The sequence below is a fragment of the Pantherophis guttatus genome, chromosome 3 (assembly GCF_059756535.1).
Source record: "Pantherophis guttatus breed Tessera chromosome 3, ASM5975653v1, whole genome shotgun sequence".
Taxonomy (NCBI): Eukaryota; Metazoa; Chordata; class Lepidosauria; order Squamata; family Colubridae; genus Pantherophis; species Pantherophis guttatus.
In genome coordinates this window covers 128,105,939-128,125,904 of record NC_142065.1, presented here as the reverse complement: position 1 = coordinate 128,125,904, position 19,966 = coordinate 128,105,939, and the positions used below count along the sequence as shown (strand labels likewise).

The following is a 19,966-nucleotide window of genomic DNA, read 5'->3' as shown; positions in this document are numbered from 1 at the left end:
GAACAGTCATTTAATGACCGGTTGTAAGTCGAAGAGTTCTGTAACTGCATTGAATCGGTGTTTACACGTTACAGTATACTTAAAGCATGATGTGCTTTAACCACCGTCCATTGAACAATTCACAGTGACTGAGTTCCTGTGTACTAATAAACAATATATCAAACAATCTTATGATTTAAATTGATATGTAAAGCCATATGTTGCCAATTTAACAACAAAATGGAGGCAGAAATTTGCAGAAATGTTTCCATGTAAGGTAAAAGATAAAATTTCCAGGTGACAGAAACTTTTTACCATGCATATATATTAGGCTGCAATTTTCAAAATCTCTAATTATTGGAGATGCTAATTTGCATTACAAAATTAACTAAGGATCATTCATCTCTCAGCTAATTTCTCTCATCAACCTGCATAGCACAAATATGATCAAAGAAACACTCACGTACACAAATATGCAGTTAAGTACACACACTGGCAGATATTACCTTCAAAGACAGCCTTATTGGATAAACCTAAGGCTGGTACAGTAGCCCCTTCTGGAAGATCCACCATTTGCTAAGAAGAAGAAAATATTGTTTATGATTGTCTGAATCTTCTCATTATAGATATTTATAGATATCTTCTTTCCGTGAGTCACAAATCTAAAATGTAGTATATATGATACTAAGGAATTCCTAGAAAAATCTCAAATTAATTTAAAATCTTTGCTTTGGTTCTAATTTTCTAGGTCATACAGAAGTACTATTGAGTTCATACATCATGCTAACTGTTCAACCACGTTCAATGAATAAAGTACAAATATCTATACACCATATTAGGTAATAAGTAATAAAACCATGGTTTTAAGTCACAAATACAAAACATCTTCAAAAGTAACAATTATACCATACAGCACAGATTACGAGCATTTTCTAGGAATTTTGATTGGATTGTAACTAAGCAGATGTTCAAATTTAAAATTATATTCACATCTCCACAAAAAAACAAGTTTAATACTACGTCTAACTCAAACTCAATCTTCAGCACCACTAGTGTTCGGCAAACCACAGTTCGCAGACCAATGCCTACAAAATAGACCACATCAAGAAACTGACTCCATAGGAAGACTAGAACTAGGGAATACTTCTAGAGCATAGAGTAAGACCAGAATATAATTCTAGTCCTTGTGAAGTTAGTTTCTTGACAAGGTCTATTTCACAGGACTGGCAATACCATTAATTCTCTCCATGCATATTTTTGGTCTCTTCTTTTAAAATTAAAAGTGGGAAACAGAGTCAAAGGCCTCTATGGGCTACTTCTTTGCTTCCTTATCTTTAAACTCTATCTCCAAGTCCCCCCAAATTACCTAAAACTGTAGTTTTCAGCCTGATTTTGTTCCATTTTTGGCATTCTGGAAAATTTTTAGTGGTAGCAGTGAGAACAGGGATGTTCTTGGAAGCAAGGTATTGATGTGTCCATTTTTACAAATGGACAGTAATCCTCCAATCAGACCTGAATTGTTCACCAAAAAGGTTACCATAGGCTAAACGGGGGGATGGGTGTGAGTTGACTCATAGAGACACCCTGCTCCTGTTCTCCCCTTGCCGTTCCCCCCAAAATGCAACCTGGAAAATGTTAATCCTATCCTCTCCAATGACACTATAACATTCTCAAATGGCCTACAGGTCAGGAGACTGCTTTATAGCCCCTGACAATTCAAACCTCAATCCGCCCTTTAAGTAAAGAATATCTGAGTTCATTCTACATTTCTGTAATATGTTTTAAAATGTGCTCAAATTCAAATGAAGAGATGCAAACATAAAAAGTAGCACACAGTATTTTTAATTCTTTTAAAGCAACTGAATACATAACTTACACCAGAGTATAATTTCTCCAGAGATATTCCAGAAATACTGCTGAAGTTCTCAATGAAATTTCTAGGCGCAGTAAACACGCGAAGCACTTTCTCATCTGCTCCAGATACAAACTGAAACCGTGCTGTCAGTGCTATACACTGCATATCGTACCCATGGACTTGGGGTCTTGCTATTTCATGCCATGACACCTAGTAAAAGGACCACTGCATTTATACAAGCACCGATCTTAGAATCTATAGGAGAATTTAACATTTTAAGTTCTATCAATCTTTTATCAATTTTAGAATTACAGTTTGCTGAAAATATACATTCAGTTCATTTCCCACAAAAATGCATTCTCGCCTCTATTCAGATCGCATTGGAAATGCCAAGAATCTTCTTTCTTTAATAAATAATTGACAAACAGTGCTGATCTGTCCAATACCTGACAGAAAGGGACCAAAATCCTATCCTGGTTTAAAATACAACTTTGTCCCCCCGTTTGGTCTCCCCCTGAATTTTATTTTAACAATCTTTATTCCTCACTCAAAACAGAAGATGAACAATGCAAACTATGTTGCATGTATGATATAATTAAGTATAATTATATATTTTATTTTTAAACAATTAATTTTAATATAAACTTCTAAATGTTTATACTCATGTGATAATGTCATACAATAGTAGCTAACGACTAAACAATATAAATATAATATGCATAAATTTTAGGAAAGTTTAAGAAACAGCTATCGTTCAGATTACATATTCTGTTGGAAAAAGATATTCGTTTTAAAACTTGGTTGTAAAAATCCTAACAACTTTCAGAATTTAAAATTTATATATCGGTTTGGTACCATTCAATGGTCATCCAGAGTTTTGCAGTTCAGATATGCTAGCTCTAATTTATCTACAGGAGTTGTGCCCAAAACAAGAACATTGTGGCTGGTAAATTTGGAATAATAATATCTTAGTTATTCTGGGTTTTGGCACAGCCCAATTCGATAGGATTCTTGTGAGACAAGTAGGGCAAGCTTAGAGTACCTCTCCCTCTGCAGGGTCCGTGCACCAGTTTGGCCATCAATCTTCCTAGTGTTTTCTTTTGCTGAGCTCCCTTTCATCCTAGTTTGCTTCCTACCAATCTTGAATTCAAGTCTAACATATCTAACCAACCTACCTACCCCTTCTCTAATATCAATCTTAGCTATGGTATCTAAGCAAAACTGGAAAAAGAAGGCCCTGCAATAATCAGAGGAGCAAATTTGATATATTGTATTTGAACTAGTGGGCTAGTCATAATACTTCATATGATAAAATGTATATTTCGCTGTGCCCTCAAAACCTTGTTGTTCCGCCAGGCTGGGCTATCAAGGTAAAGATTTTAATTGGGTTTTTAAAAATGGGATTTTAAATTTGGGGTTTTAAATTGAGCCTATCATTTAATAATTTTAATTATTTTTAAATTTTGTCTGTCTTTGTGCTTTTAATCAGGCTGTACACCGCCCTGAGGTATAGAAATAAAATAAAATAAAATAAAATAAAATAAAATAAAATAAAATAAAATAAAATAAAATAAAATAAAATAAAATAAAATAAAATAAAATAAAATAAAATAAAATAAATAAAATAAAATAAAATAAAATAATAAAATAAAAAAATAAAATAAAATAAAATAAAATAAAATAAAATAAAATAAATAAAATAAAATAATAATAAAATAAAATAAAATAAAATAAAATAAAATAAAATAATAAATAAAATAAAATAAAATAAAATAAAATAAATAAAATAAAATAAAATAAAATAAAATAAATAAAATAAAATAAAATAAAATAAATAAAATAAAATAAAATAAAATAAAATAAAATAAAATAAAATAAAATAAAATAAATAAAATAAATAAAAACATATGGTGACAGTAGAATAGCCAACTGGCCTCCCTGCCCTTCCCTCCTCCAATTTTCCCAAGGTCCATCTATCCCTATCTTTGCCTTTCTTCCATTCTACCTGATAACCCGAGTTTTAGGTCAACATTCAGATCAAACATGCACATTGTTAGTCTCAATAGGCAGACCAGAGCAGAAAATCAACTTCACAATCAGAGTAAAACTACCTCAACGTACAACCACAATTGAGCCCAAAATGTCTGTTGCTAATGGAGACAGTTGTTAAGTGAACTTTGCCCCACTTTTTATGACCTTTCTTCCCATCGTTGTTAAGTGAATCACTGCAATTGTTAAGTTAGTAGCATGGTTGTTAAGTGATTTCTCATTGACTTTGCTTGTTAGAAGGTCGCATGTTACATTACCCCAGGACCCTGCAAGTGTCATACGAGTCAGTTGCCAAGCATCTGAATTTTGATTCCATGAGTATGTGGCTGCTACAATGGTCATAAGTGTGAAAAACAGTCATAAGTCACTTTTTTCAGTACCATTGTAACTTTGAGCAGTCACTAAATGAACTGTTGTAAGTGGAAGTCTACCTGTGTATTGAGATAAGCTATAAAAACAGAATCCTGGAAGTCAGATTATACTATCCTTCCACTCCTTCCTCAAGTGAATCAGGGATTAGTTTACCTGAGCTACTAATTATTATCTTGCTTCCCAAGGCTTAAAGAACATTTTACTCCTTTTTGTCTAGGTACAGCAATTGTTCTTACCTATTTTGTGAAGGTCATCTCCCTTACCCTCTCCACACACTGAGTCCATGCCCAGAATAAATACTCTTATTTCTGTCTGGAAATGGATGGTCTGAAACTAGCTATTCCATCCACATAATTTCACAAGCTTGAAAAACATACCTCTGGGTTGTTCTCTCTTTTCCATGGAGCAAATATTCTTGTGGTTTGGTCAGAACCAACAGAAATTATAAAGTCTCCCTCTGGATCCCACTTCACATCTTGGACACAATTAAAATGTCCTGAAATCATCACTTCTGGAGTCCATTCACTCTAAATAAAAAACATTTATATTGTAATCCATGAATGAGGTAAAAGTTAGATATAGAAGTCCTCTTCACTAAGAACTAAAGTTGAAAATCAATTTAAGCTTTACAAAGAACATTGTCATTCTTGGATGATAAAAGATTCCGGTTGTTTTTTAAAGTTTATAACAAAGGAAACAGACACTTTTAAGATGTCTGCCTTTGGAAGCTCAGCCCAAATCTTCCAGTGACCATATGTAGCCTTAGTGCTTTCAGCTATAGAATTCTAAACAATAATTTCGAAACAGGGAGTAACCAATGGTGCAGCGGACAATGTTCAAGAGGAACATGATGAATCCAGATCAGAATGTTGTAATAAACACAAGGAGACCAGTTGGCGTCGTGGCAGGAACGGCTGGAAAATAGCAGAGCTCCACCAAGCTCCGTAAAAACCAGCTGGTATCTGCATGCTGGGAGACCCTACAGGGTCAAAGCAGTTCTTAAGGGGTGGTGAAGGAAGGAGAGGTGCTTTGTCGACCACGAGGAAACCGCAATTTCCTCGTTAAGTCCGAAGAAAGCTCTCCCGAACGGCAGTAGGGACGACAGCCATCTTTGGCAAGTCACAAGCTATGACAACTGGAACAATAAGATTTGTGCTGGAGCGGTTCATGGACAGAGCATTGAAACTGGGTGAGACAACTTCCAACTTTTATTCTAGAGATCTAACCCAAGTAAAAGAATTTTAAAAAATACTCTCTAATAATTGGTTTTATTGGTGCTTCTAGAAAATTGTGATATTGGAATTATAGTGGAACATTGAGTAATATTTAAAATATTAAAATATTAGTGATTCAGCAGGGGACAACGAACACATTGTATGAAGAAATGTTACTGATATTTAAATATATTTATGGAGAAAGTGATAAAAGAATCATAAAGAGAGAATGGTATTGTTTAAAGACAAAGACGTGAATGTAGAACCCCAACAAATGGGGGGGGGGGGAATGAGTACAAATTGGGAAAATAGTATTATATACACTGATATATAAAAGAATCCATTACAATTACAATGTGCATATTAAGCTTAGAAGTTGGAAGACAAAGATTATGTATATTTAATTGTATTATTAATGTTAGCATTGTGTAAAAAGTATATTGACCCAGTCAATACACTTTCTACAAAATATGTATGGTTGTGGTTGTTAAAGGAAAATTACAAATAAAACATATATATATATATATATATATATATATATATATATATATATATATATATATATATATATATATATGTTTTCGTAGATTTTCACGGGTACAGGTACGCAAGTCTTGGTATATTCAGGTCTTTTCCCGTGTAAGATTGAGAGTATCTTGGCGACGTTTCGACAAGGTCCCACTCATCATCTTCAGGGTGGTGTCTTTGGCTTCATGCATGTACGAGCAAAGCGTGATCGGAGATGCCGTCTCTCTATAAATACTGGTGGGGAGGTGGCGAGTGCTGGCTTTGTTGTTATAAGTGGGTTGGTTGGCTGTTCTGCTCAAGACAACACATCACAGAACTCAGGATGTTACAACATAAAGCTCAGGATGTTACAACACAGCCAACTACCCAGGATGTTGCAGCATAAGACTCAGGATGTCACAACACTGGAGCCAGGGGTGAAATCTAAAAATTTTCGCTACCGGTTCTGTGGGCAGGGCTTAATTAGTGGGCAGGGCTTGGTGGTCAGTGGATGTGGCCAAGTCGATGTCACTTCTTTGCCCTTTTTTAACCTACAAAACACAACACAACACAACTAAATAGGGGCCTGGGGGCTCAGCAGACTAATAGCATTGTGATTAACACCAGCTGTCTGCAATTACTGTAAGTTCGAATCTCACCAGGCTCCATCCTTTCTAAGGTAGGTAAATTGAGGACCCAGTTTGTGGGGGCAATAAGCTGACTTTGTATAAATATACAAAAGTATGAAGGCTATTGCTTAACGCATTGTAAGCTGCCCTGAGTCTCCGGAGAAGGGCGGCATATAAATCAAATTTAAAAAAAAACAAAAACAAAACCCTGGCTCACCCACAATGTAAAAGCAGCTGTGCTAGACCCAAAATGGCCCCTGCAACAAGCAGGAACCTCACACAGCCACAAAAAGCCCCCAAAAAAACAACTTTCACACTTTACACACACACAACACAACACAACACAACACAACTGGCTCACCCACAATGTAAAAGCAGGGGCAAAATGGCCCCTGCAACAAGCAGGAACCTCACACAGCCACAAAATGTCCAAAAAACCAACTTTCACACTTTACACACACAAAATTCCACATACAGCTTTGTGAGATTTTGTGTGTTTGTGTAGTTAGAGTGAAACACTACAGAAACACACAAAATCTCAGAAAGCTGCACAAATATTATTTTATTTTATTTTTATTTTTATACAAAAGCAGCTAAATTTAAAACTTCCTAAACTTTAAATGGCTAGGTCTAAAAAAAGAACAACTAAAAAAAACCCCCAATTAACTATTTTTTTTAAAGCTCCCAAAGGGGAAAAAAACTTACAGGCAGGCAGGCAGGCAGATAAAGCTGCTCACCGATGAGCTTGATTGCAGGCAGGGAGATTCAGTTGCTTGCTGATGCAATGGATTGCAGGGATTACAGCAAGCGAAGCAAGGCAGGCGTGCGAAGGTAAGCAAGCTGGAGGCTGTGGGGGAAGGGATTTTTGCTACCGGTTCTCCGAACTGCCCGCCGCCATCGCCACCTACTCACCCGAGCCAGTCCGAACCGGGAGCATTTCACCCCTGACTGGAGCTCAGGATGCTGCCACACGGCCCATTACCCAGGTCGTTATAACACAAAGGCCTAATGGGCACACAGCTAGGACCTCGCCCACACAGGATGTTACGAAACAGCCGACTAATCTGCAAACATTAACTCCATCAACTAATCAAGATGTAACAACACAGCCAACCAACCTGCTTACAACAACAAAGCCAGCACTCCACACCTCCCCACCAGTATTTATAGAGAGACAGCATCTCCGATCACGCTTTGCTCGCACATGCACAAAGCTGAAGACACCAGCCTGAAGATGACAAGTGGGACCTCATCGAAACATCGCCAAGATACTCTCAATCTTACATGGGAAAAGACCCGTCTGTCTCAGATCTGGGAAAGCTATAAGAAGAGATCATTCTGGGCCAAATAGATAAAAGCTGATGGACCCAAAAGTCACTTCACATAGCCATTTGTTTTCCCCACAAAGGCCAAGCATGTCCTAATTATCCAAACTTATTCAATTCAACTGGTTTGCTATTTATTACTGCTCAGAAAAGAGAGGAAACCCCTCCTCAATGCTCCTCAATTTATAAAAGATGTTTAAAAATATACAACATGATTATATAGAATGAGCAAAAAGCCACTTCTTCCTATATAAAGATATTCCATATATGCTTTGATGATAGAAATCAATTCTCTCTTGCCTTGTTTGCAGAAGTCTGTTTCCAAAGATGAAGGGCTCCATGGAAAGCATGAGCAAGAATCATTGATCCGTCTGGGCTGAACTGACAGTCAAAAAATCCAAGCGTATTTCCTCCCACTTCTCCTATTCGGACCTTTTGAAAAAGTAAGATACAATATGCATGAATGTATGTGCCTTCCCCCTGCTAATTAAGGACTGTGAGCAAAAGACAAATGATTTAGAATTGCATTAAAAATGAAGTTAAAACAATGTCATTCTAGATGTATCCAAATACCATGCACAATTAAAAAAATACATTAAATCAAGCCTTTTGAAAACAGGTTTGCAAGATAGTTTGCAAGTTTATATAATTACTTTGATAGAGGTATATTTCCCTGGAGGCTAGGATTAAATGCTACAATCTAAAAAGTAATACAATCAATCTCTAGAAATTATTTCACATATTTTTGTATGAAAGCAGTTATTTTTAAATGCTTGGTTAACTTGCCAAACTCAAAGGCAGCAGCAATATAAAAAGTGCTTCTTCCAACTGCCTAATCAACCAAAACTGATTTCCTGCAAAATAGTTGTTAAATGCTAAGCCTGTTCCACCCTTCCCCTATCCAGTATAGACTCTGCTTCCATGTTTAAACCATGCCAGATTTCCTTGTGACGATGGTTGACTAATCCAGTTTCAACGAAAGTTCCAATCTCCAATTAAAAGTACCTTAATTTGCACTTGGGAACATGCAACTCAAGACTGTAGTTAATGCCAGGCAGGGAAATCACTTTAGAAAGGAAGCAAATGAAGCCTGCGTATTTCTTTTACTCTGATGACACAAACAGAGGAAATGAAAAACCACATCTACCTGTTCCAACCACATTCCAGATTCATCATCTGGAGACCACAGGATCACTGTTTTGTCCATTGAAGCAGATAGTAACTTCATTGGCTGTTCCATCCTGCCATCTACAGTATCAGGAAAAAATATCCCCATTTTTTCATATATTTTTGTCAAATACAGGTTTTTTTTAATCACATCTGAAGAAAAACTTAAATAGGAAGTCTACAAGAATGCCACACGAAACAACTATACATGGCTGAAGTTGGAAAGAAGGTAGCAATTTACAATGTCTTCAAAGGTGTGCATGGACTAAAATCTTGTAAATTGAATCCTGGATACTGTGACTCTTCACTTCTACATACGGTAAAAAAAAGCCATAATTTGTTGTATCACACATTTTAAATTTTCTATGCTTTGAATTAGAAGGAGTAGCTCAACATGGAGTTCTCTATTTTGGCAATAAATTCTACATTCCTTGTCATCTCTATTAGTAACCCAAATTGGAAATTACACACTTACCTTTAAAATATGGTGGCTGCCAATGAACTCCATATACCCAGTTTTCATGGCCAGCTAGCACTGAATCCAAGGTAACTGCAAAGGATTTATCTACACCTATCACAAAACAAAACAAGTGGAAAAGAGAGTGAAAAAAAATATTCCAGCCTGTTTTTAAAACAGCCAAGTTCACCTTCTTTGTATTTGAAACTACATGTACCAAGCAATAGCTCACTATCAGAGAGTTCCCACATTGCAAGTTGAAAGAAAATTCTGTTACATGTGTTGAAATCAATCAGAATGGAAAGCAAATGTCAAAGAGTAAATTAATTGTCAAGACTTATCTAGCCATGGTATAAATGACTCAGCCTTGCAAATAACACAATGACAAAATTTATGATCCTGTGTCTGTGAATTCATCCTTAAAAAAAAGATATGAAGAGGACAGAGGACTTCTGTATATTCAAGGTGCTGGATGCAAATACATATTTCACAGATAGATAAAATATAACACACAGCTGACATGGAAAGGAAAAACTATACATTCATTCACTATATTCAGTTGGATGTAATTATTTCTATTCCATTTATGAAATATATTAATGTAAAGAATGTAAATGTATATTAAGAATATAGCACAGACAAAATTTAATTAATGTGCAAGAACAGATATCTATGATGTCATGGGGGCATCAATCAAATTAATTGAAAGAAAACAAAGTGAAGCCTGTGTTTCAGCTAATTAATAGCACATTCTTCCACAATGCATTAGAAGAATGAGATCTTATCTTTTATTTAACCATGCTGGAAACATTTTTATTTGGAAAAAAAATCCAATATAACAGAACAGATTTACCATTGCTACTTTTTATGGTGAAAACATTCTCTTTCAACCTAATAGTGTCCTCATCTTGGATTTCCCCAAACAATGAAGTTGCATGCATCTTCCAGATTCTTATCAGACAATCCTGAGCACAGCTTGCCAAATACAGATCTCCATCTTTTAAAAAAAAAAAAAAGTTAATAAAGCAGTCATTAAAGAAAGAGTTTAAAAGGGATATTCAGTGCCCCAAAGAAATCAATATTTACAATGGTTACTTAATAAACAAAACAGTGTCCAGTTTCTATGCCTGCAAAACATGAGAAATCCCCCCTGAAATCTCATAAGCCAAATTCAATGAGATTTACCACAAAATGCCCATTCAACTCCTCTTATCCAGTCTTCATGTCCATGTAGTAGTAAAGATTTCTGAAACTGAAACAAATAAACAAGCACCCTCAATATGCAGCATAAACATTTATTACAATTTTCCATTGTGCAGCTTGGCGGTTCCCTAACATCCAATATGGTGCTTTTTGCATCTTTCCTGGTTTATGACCATAGATATTTCTATCATAGTAAATTTGTTACTGTAACATTGAAGAATCTTTAATCTCAGTGTCTCTCAAATGTTTTGCAAGTACAAAACTCCAAGACTTTTATTTCTCGTAAGGATTGGAACTCAGAACATTCCTATATACTCTACACAGCTTCATATAGGGCTATGATGGCAAACCTATGGCACGCATGCCACAGGTGGCACGCAGCGGCCTCTTTGTGGGTACACGAGCTGTCGCCCCAGTTCAGCTCCACCATGCATGTGCGCATGCCTCCCACCAGCCAGCTGGTTGTCGAGTCTGTGTGTGCGAGGGGCTGCACGTGCATGCACGGGGCATGTGCAGGGATGCACGCAGGTGCAGGAGTGGGGCATATGCAGGGGCCGCATGCGCAGGGAGGGGCGCATGTAGGGGGCTGTGCACACATTGCATTTTGGGGGTTCAGGCACGCACACACGCGTTTGTGTGCACGCTTTGGGCACTCGGTCCGGAAAAGGTTAGCCATCACTGATATAGTGTGTCAAGATGGGAACCACACAGTGTGTTTTGCACAAGCTTGTTTTGGAACCCAATGCAACTGCTAGAATTCTGACTAGTACTCACATCTATCTTGTGTTGGTAAATTCTTGGGGAATTGCCCATATGCATCCAAGCTCAATTCAAAATGAAAATACTTACAACAACATTTAGTATTTTAAAATACTAAAAACAGAAATCAGGTAAAGGAAGGAGCATATTGGCACATTTGACTTCTGCCAGGTGAAGGCAAATTTGGATGCCCGAAGCTCCCAAAGAATTTCCTGAGGTCACAGGGGAATTTTGCAACGACCTTGCACTTTGCCTGCAAAGTGGAGATGACTGGAAGCTTTCCCCACTCCCTCAGAGGTTTGGTTCCTTCCTGAGCAGGCAATTCCGTCAATGTGCATGAGAAAATAGTTGTGCCCATGGTTGTTTCTATGCGGGGTGCTGAGGCCTCAGCTCCCTTTTGAATGCAATTTAATATTTAAATCAAATTGCTAAGAGAGGTCACACATTATTTGAGGTAAAGTAATATATCATCAATGTACTGATGATACCCTGCTGTACACACAGCCACTCTGAGCTCAACCAGGCATGCTATCAAAGTCCTGAACCACTGCATGGAGGCTGTGAAGTATTTTAAGCACCAATATTGCCCAATTTCCTCAGGACAATCTTTGTCTGAAGTAGAGGACTAGAAATAAAGTGGGTTTCACTAACAAGGCCTTTAGACCCATTTCCTTCCTTTCCCCAGCTTCTCCCCTGGAGCTATTTAGCACTGAAATCCCAATAGATTAACCTGACATCGATAAATGAGCCTGCTTTGAAATAACTTTATTTGAATACGGCTAATTAGTTATCAAAATGACACCTTCAATCAGCTGAAGACAATTACCCTCCAGAAATATTATCTCTAAACTAGGGATTTTAAACTTTGAACTTTAGATTCAGGAATTAAACAGGGTATAAATCTTGAAAAGTTAAAAGTTAAGAAACGAGACACCACAAGATAAATCCTATAGACTAAGAAGCAGAAACAATAGCTACCTCTCCAGCCTGTTGCACATATAAGTGAATTCTGCAATCATCACCACCACAAGCGAGTACCGGTACTGAAATAAAAGATCATTGAAAAGTTGCTGTTTCAACTAAATGTAATGAAGCAAAAGAAAATAGAAACAAGATAAAGCATTTATGGAAGAGGAAATGATAGTCACACTTGCCTAGGAGTAAATTCTATTTCATACTCTGTGGGATTTACTTCTGAGAAGATACACATAAGGTTACAGTTCAAGACAATGACTGTATATCTACTAGGGCTAGGCAGCATATTGGATTCAATTCCAAAAAGGAGCTTTGGCATTTGAGGGTAGGATCTCTTTCTTTAAAGCATCTTCAACTTTCCCCTAAACTGTGTGGCAGCAGTAGAGAACTACTATACAGCGCTTGGAAAAGAAAAAGCTATTTTGAAGAATTACAGACAGGTAAAAGTTTCAAGTTCCTGCATGTTCTAAGTGATTCTTTGGAACTAAATCCATAGTACCACATAGATCATATACCTGGAAGTATATCCCACCAAACTCAATGAGAATTTCAAAGGGGTTATAGTTGTTCAGATATAGGATGCTGAAAGTTCCACATTCTACTCTACCATGAGGCAGAAAAGCTTACTGAGTGACTCTGGGTCCATCATTCTCTCTCACACTCCTTCCTATTACACAACCAGTGGTGAAATATGAACCGGTTTGCTACTGGTTTTCTGGCTGTGCATGCGTGCTGCATGCCAAGTGCATGCTGCACGCACACACATGCACATTACACGCCAAAAGGAGACTTGGGAAGGTAAGTAGAACAGCGAGGGGGGATCAGCTGTGCCGCACGGTTTAGCTTCGCTAGAAAGCAGGAAATCCTGCTTTCTAGCAAAGCTAAATCGTGCGGCACAGCTGATCATCGGAAATACCGGTTCAGAGGAACCAGTAGCTTTTTTTTTTTTATCATTACCGGTTCACCTGAACCAGAGCGAACCAGTAGCATTTCACCCCTGTACACAACACTAATAGAAATAATAACTATGCAATAATAATAGGAAGACAGAACATGCTGCCTGCTGCTTTGACATCTCGGCAGGCAAGATGTAAATCCAATAAACAAGTAAAAATTACACTGTTATTAAACAGATTCAAGGAACTCACTCTTAAAAAAATAAAGAGTCAAATCACACAAAGGGTATAATAAACTTAAACTAAAAATCTAATTCTTAGGGATCTCCCCTCAGCAACAACAATAGATCAAAATATCTTGGTCTAAAGATTTTAGTGGGATTTTAACAGGCTTTTTAAAAAGATGACAGGTTACTTATCCAGTAAATCAGAATATATGATGATCAATGATTTCTCACTTAGCAAGTTCTAGGATCAGATAGTAGAAAACTAGCTCTTAATAAGAGCACATCCATATGCACTGGCACCACTGGGTATTTTATGAAATGATTAAAAAAATTACACAGCCACTCTTACTGTCATTGCCTGGCAAGAAGGACAACGAAACATCCATAACAAATCCATTTCCAAACATCAATGTCTGAAGGCACTTAACTAAGGAGAGAGAAAAAAATAAAGTTGCATTATTCACAGTGAACACTTAAGATATTTAATAAAAATATAGAAATCATGTACTAATTATTATATTTCAAAGGCAAAAATGTGCTTCAAAGCATAAAAGTAACACCCGGCCTCCATCTCCTTAAAGCAGTTCAGATTTTCCGCATGGTTGCAAAGCTGCCATATGATCCCTCAAAAAATGCATTTGGTTTCAGAAATTGCAGGCAGATCCTATCTTCCTGTGCTTTGAAGCATCTTTTTGCCTTTGAATCCAAAGCATTGCTCAGCTTTGCTAACTGTAGTCATAAAGAAATTTAAAATTTACCCAAGATTAATGTAAACCGTGATATAACATAGAGAAAATCAACAATAGAGAAGTTGGTTTTAGTCAAGGAAAGATGATAGTCAGAAGGCAACATAGGACTTTATAACAGCAATGGTCATAATCCTTACTATAAATATCATAATACAAATATATTTATTTATTATATTTCATTATTTATCCACAATACCTGATGTTTAAGAGATGCAATGCTCTTGAATAGCAACTGAACTATTTTCAGCAATTGCTCATTTATTTTCTACAGATGCCTGCACCTCTCATGCACAGTGATTTAGCCGTCTTATAATGACAAAGGTTAAAAGTATATCACCTTTTTAGTCAACTATAACAAACACCTTTCCAGACAACCTAATCTGAAACTGGTTCATATGAATGTATATGAACTTCACTTGTTTATTCTTTGTATAATAATTAAGCTGTAGTTTCATGGCATCAACAAAGAAGAATAAAATAAACATGGAATCTATGTCAGCAACTCTGAAATACAGTCAAACTATGAAGTATTATGCAGCATTAGCATCTGTTCTAATCCAGCTGCTACAACCAGTAAAATGAAGATTGCAAAAAATAGGGAGGATCTCTGCCAGACATGGTCTGCATTTTTGCAAAGAGCACAATTTAAAAATGCTAACCTCATATATTCATGCGTTTCTAACTGTTTGGAGATGGGGCTTGACAGCCAAGCAATGCAGGGAGATTCATTGCAGGAAGGGGAGGGGAGGATTTTACCTCTTCTTCTGTCCAAAATTATAATTAATTGCCAGCTGCTATCTTGCTTCAAGTCCACACAAAGTCAAATAAGCCTTGGAAGCCTTTGGGCTAGAGCAGAATTCCCCAGCCTTTTTGGCTTTGTGGACCAGCGGGAGGGGGAGATGGGATGGTTCCGCACAACAGGCAAGCATGCACACAAGTAGCTCCATTTGCGCGCGCACACCAGCTGCTTGCACAAATGGAGCATGTGTACACATTCGCCTGTTCACGCAAGTGGGGATGCGTGCACACTCACCTGCCACTTCCATGGTCCGGTTCCGAATGGCTCAAGGCCTGGAGGTGGGCCGCAGCCCAGAGGTTGGGGGGCCCTGTGCTATAGTCTTCTCTTAGCCTAATAAGGTTAGTGCAGTGGAGGTACATTGGGCAGGATAAAGTGGAATACATTTCCCTCATACACAAGAAGTGAAGCAATCTGGAATATTGGGGGGGGTGTTACTTAAGGTATTCTTTGATACATGGTACCTTCACAGAGCAAAGGAAAAGGATTTTTTACCTTCTGTTTCTTGTCTGGACCAAATTTTGACAGTTGAATCTGAAGCTGCAGAAGCTATTAGTAGGCTTGATCCTACTGCGTTTTCATTTCTCAGGTAAACAGCATCTAGTGCACAAATTGCTTCAGTGTGACCTTCGAGGTGCACATCATTCACAAGCTAAACAGAAAATTATAAAATTACAAAGAAGAATAACCCTGAAATTCAAACTATACCATCATACGATTGTACAATTTTCAACTTTGTGCAGCCAAGGAAGTAACTGAAATGTAATACAAGTGTAACAATAGAGTTTAAGCAGAGAGAATAAGTAGCTCTACAGTATAACTGTATGTTCAATTTTTTTCACTCAGTTAGAAGTCATGTACAGAGCTTTTATTTGCAATTTATATTGGGTTTTATATTAGACTTTGCTAGGGTAAAAACTAAAATTTTATAGTGTTCAAAAAACAAAAAGATAGAGGATTTGTTTCAATGTCTTTTTGCAACTATTCTAAAAGTTCAGATAAATTGAACAAAAACATATTTGAGAAGAAGTTTTAAGGCAAAGGAGAAAAGTAGCACAGATTTCCTAAAAAGAATAATCTCAGATTAATGTTGGCTAAGTCATTTAATGTATCTTCAAAGAGCTTCCAGGTGCTCTTAGATAAAATATACCTTTTTATAAAACCTTATTTTAAAAAGTAAGTACCTCTTATCAGTTAATGATGAACAGGATTGTTTTTTTAAGTGAGTGATATATGTAAAAACTTTTGCAATTGCATAATATTTTTACAAACACATATTAACCAATCATATAATTATTACATTATCTAACAATCATTAGAGTTATGGGAAATCATAAACATGGAAGACAGCAGAAAATATTAAAAATGATTATGGAATATTTTCCATATGTATGTAAAAGCCACATACTAACACCTAACCTTCATTCTCTAAAATAATTTCTAAAAACAATGTAGGGAGGAAGTTTTTAAAGTAAGATTATACACAGTTTGGATCATAATTACAATATACAGTGGACAACTCTTAATTCAGGGAGCACTGATATTCATTTTCCAAAAAAGAAAAAAAAATGGACTTTCTTCCATTTGGTCTCACTTTCTCTCCTTGATTTAGAAACTGGTGGCTTTGTTTCTGTCCTTTACTGGGCCTCAAAAGTACTGTATTGACATACATTGATGGAAGCACCTGTTATATTTTTAATTCCTTCTCGCTCATATGGGTGATATGTGTCTTCCTCAATCTCGAGTCCTTTACCTGAGGTCTGAGAGTTTGATGGTTCTGTGCAGTATCTTAGCTGTCCTTAGCATTGCATTCTTCTGGACAGAGAGCTCTGATGTTCTTGGGATCTGTTGGAGCCACTTTCCTAGTTTAGGAGTCAAAGTTCTGAGTGTTCCTACCAGTATCACCTCTGGGACCAATTTGGTCTTTATGTTTCACATCCTCTCTACTTCCGCCTTCAGGCCCTGGTACTTCTTTAGCTTCTCATACTTCTTCCCGATATTCCTGTCACTTGGCACCACTATATTTATCACCACTGCTGTGTTCTGCTCCTTGTCTACTACCACAATGTCTAGTTCATTGGCCAGTACCTGCCTATCTGTCTGGATCTAAAAGTCCGACAGGATCTTACCCCTGTTATTCTCCACAACCTTCTGTAGAATCTCACATCTGGACTTGAGACAGTCTAGCCCATACACTGTGCAGAAGGTCCTGTACCCAATTTTGTCTGTGCCGTTCAGTCTGCTGTTTCTGCCTGCATCTTATACCCTGTCACTATGTTTGGACTGTCTCCGAGGCCTCTCTGCACAGTCTGCAACTCGGGTCCTGTCTAATGTGGTTAGACCCCTGCTTCTATGGATCTGATGCTTGGCATCTGTTCTTGTGTCCAGCCCTTTCAAAGCCTCTGATAGAATTGTCAGCCACTTCAGCTGTCTATCAATTGTACATCGTAAGCATGTCTTGTTTTGCCATGACACTTCCTCTGCTTGATCATCTTCCCATGTCTGCTGCTCCTTCAGGCATGCACTCAGAAGCTCATCTCTGGGTGTCATCTTACTGATTTGCCATTCAGACAAATCGCCCATCAACAAGCACATAGACATGAGTGGCATCTACATACCATTCAAAAGAGATAATCAAATAGCCAGAAAGGAAACAAAAAGACCAAAACACCTCCTAATCAGCAATCAACACCCATATGAGCAAAGATTAACATCAAGATTAATATTAGACTGACAATCAAGAAACAATCAAGGATCTGCCAAACAAAATAACAATAACAACAGCCCAAATCAAGAAACCACCAAGACCATCCCCATCAACACTGACAGGCAAGCCACTAGAATATAAAAAGTGAGAGCAAACCCCACTCCCTATAGCACCAACGATGTTACCTAGTTTAGTAATGAAACATCTGCAAGAAAACAGCCAAGCTCAGAGAGCACTAAGGTTCAGTTCAATCCTGAACTACTAATATTCTCTTCTATCAGCATAATAAATTGTGTCACATTTCATAATCCGACAGTAGTATTCCTATTATTGTGGAAAAGATGAAGTTGTTCTCTTACACAACAGTTATATCTTGCCTTGCTGCTATAGCAGCTGGCAGCATTTAAGGATGCCAAAAAAACCAGTAGCTTAAAAACCCATCTTTTTTTTCTTTCCCAACACAGTAGCAGGTTCCAAAGTAAATAAGGCTGCAGTATTAAGGCTGATTACAGAGAATGATTCTTTTCAAAGAATGAGAATATTTCTGTACTATAGCTTAGGCAAACTATATTTTGAGATTTCATGTAAGCGCATGTGGCACTAATTACAGAGTTCAGATATCAAAGACTCTCAAGCATCATTTTAGAAAAGTTTCAAGTTCTTTGTGCTGCAAACACAGGTTTTTAAGGAAATCTGTTTAGATTTTTTTTCCCCTTTTACATTAAGGACAAACATTTGTCATATTTGTCATAGCTCAGACTCGTATACAGGCAGTCCTCATTTTAGTGACTGCCTCATTTAGCAACTCTTCACAGTTACAATGGTAATGAAAAAGTAACTTTAGAACCAATCCTCACATTTATGACCTCTGAAGGCCCTTAAAGCAAAGGAAGGCTTAAGTAAGGTCATAAGCATAGCTGCAATTTTACTTTGTGACCACTTCGCTCAACAACCAAGTTGCCAGTCCCAATTGTGGAATTAAATGAGGACAACTTTTATAACTATATTTCATTTCATACTGTTTCTCACAATGAAATAAAGTTTGAACTTGGATGATAGCAATAAATCTTTTACTTTGTATATACTGTTTAACACAACACAATTGGAGCTGTATCTTTCATAATACCACAAGGAGATAACATCAATAACTGATGATTTAAGAAATTCTGGTTTGGTTTCTTCTCTTGCTCAACTTATTTTTTAAAAGTCATGTATACAAGGTTATATCTTCACTTACCATGATATTTCTACATACCTTCTCATTTTGAATTTCCCAAAGAATAAGAACTTTGTCTGAACCGCCAGATATTAATTCCGTTTCATAAGCTATTATACAGAGGGATATAAAAAGATTGAATAATCCAGGTCAAAATTATTTTTCATGTACTACTCTGTATCTAAGCTGTTCTTTTTAAGAATAAAATGTATTTGTACATAATGGTAGAAAAGAGTTAGTTTTCACTTTATTTTTTATTACTTTCAAAGGAAAAAAAATAGGAGTCTCATACTCTAAGAATAATAAATCAACATTCTCTAGCTTTACCCTCTGCAGAAAATTAATTCTCAAAAGAGTTAGCCTGTATATTTTATAGTCATGTTACCTGGTAATTTTAAAATGATTCCAACGCATCTGTAGGCTAACAGATTGAGAAAGACAATAAATCCTGAACAGAATCTTACAAATTCACTAGAATAAAATTTATTCATTCTGCTTTGCATTAAACAGATGATCTCATTCCTTTATATAGAAAAATAAGTAGAGGTTTACTATATACCTTTTCACAGTGCTTTGCTTAAAAGCAAACTTCACTGCAGACTTCCATTTCATGAACTATAGCAACACAAAAGTTGCTGTTTTCTCAAAGCAACAATCCATCAAATGAAGTGAGAGAAGAACACGTCAAAGAACACGTCAAAGCTTGTAGAGCAGCTGCCCTCAATTTTTTCAGTTCTGCGGACCAGCCAGTGGCAGTTGCGTGGGACGTGGCGTGGGGGGGAGGGCAAGGGAAAGGTTTTGCGCAAGTTGTAGGAGCATGTGCGCATGCGTGCAAGCAACTCCATTTGTACAAGTGGCAGGCTTGCGCACCCACCATTTGTGCA

General features: G+C 36.9%; 1 protein-coding gene across 3 annotated transcripts in view; it reads right to left on the bottom strand.

Annotated features, from left to right (window-relative positions):
• The window catches only part of ELP2 (elongator acetyltransferase complex subunit 2), a 59,711-nt gene that overhangs the window by 34,805 nt on the left and 4,940 nt on the right, over nt 1-19,966 (bottom strand). For 2 of the 3 annotated variants that reach the window (XM_087891284.1, XM_034411852.3), the window contains exons 3-14: nt 19,122-19,192; nt 15,655-15,811; nt 13,964-14,041; nt 12,495-12,559; nt 10,740-10,806; nt 10,408-10,551; nt 9,573-9,668; nt 9,078-9,178; nt 8,231-8,362; nt 4,633-4,782; nt 1,856-2,044; nt 486-555 (exon numbers count right to left, since the gene is read on the bottom strand). In XM_087891284.1, coding sequence (XP_087747410.1) covers nt 486-555; nt 1,856-2,044; nt 4,633-4,782; nt 8,231-8,362; nt 9,078-9,178; nt 9,573-9,668; nt 10,408-10,551; nt 10,740-10,806; nt 12,495-12,559; nt 13,964-14,041; nt 15,655-15,811; nt 19,122-19,192 — 1,320 coding nt within the window. The remainder of the gene's footprint in view (nt 1-485; nt 556-1,855; nt 2,045-4,632; nt 4,783-8,230; nt 8,363-9,077; nt 9,179-9,572; nt 9,669-10,407; nt 10,552-10,739; nt 10,807-12,494; nt 12,560-13,963; nt 14,042-15,654; nt 15,812-19,121; nt 19,193-19,966) is intronic. The other variant, XM_034411854.3, reaches the window with a different exon arrangement.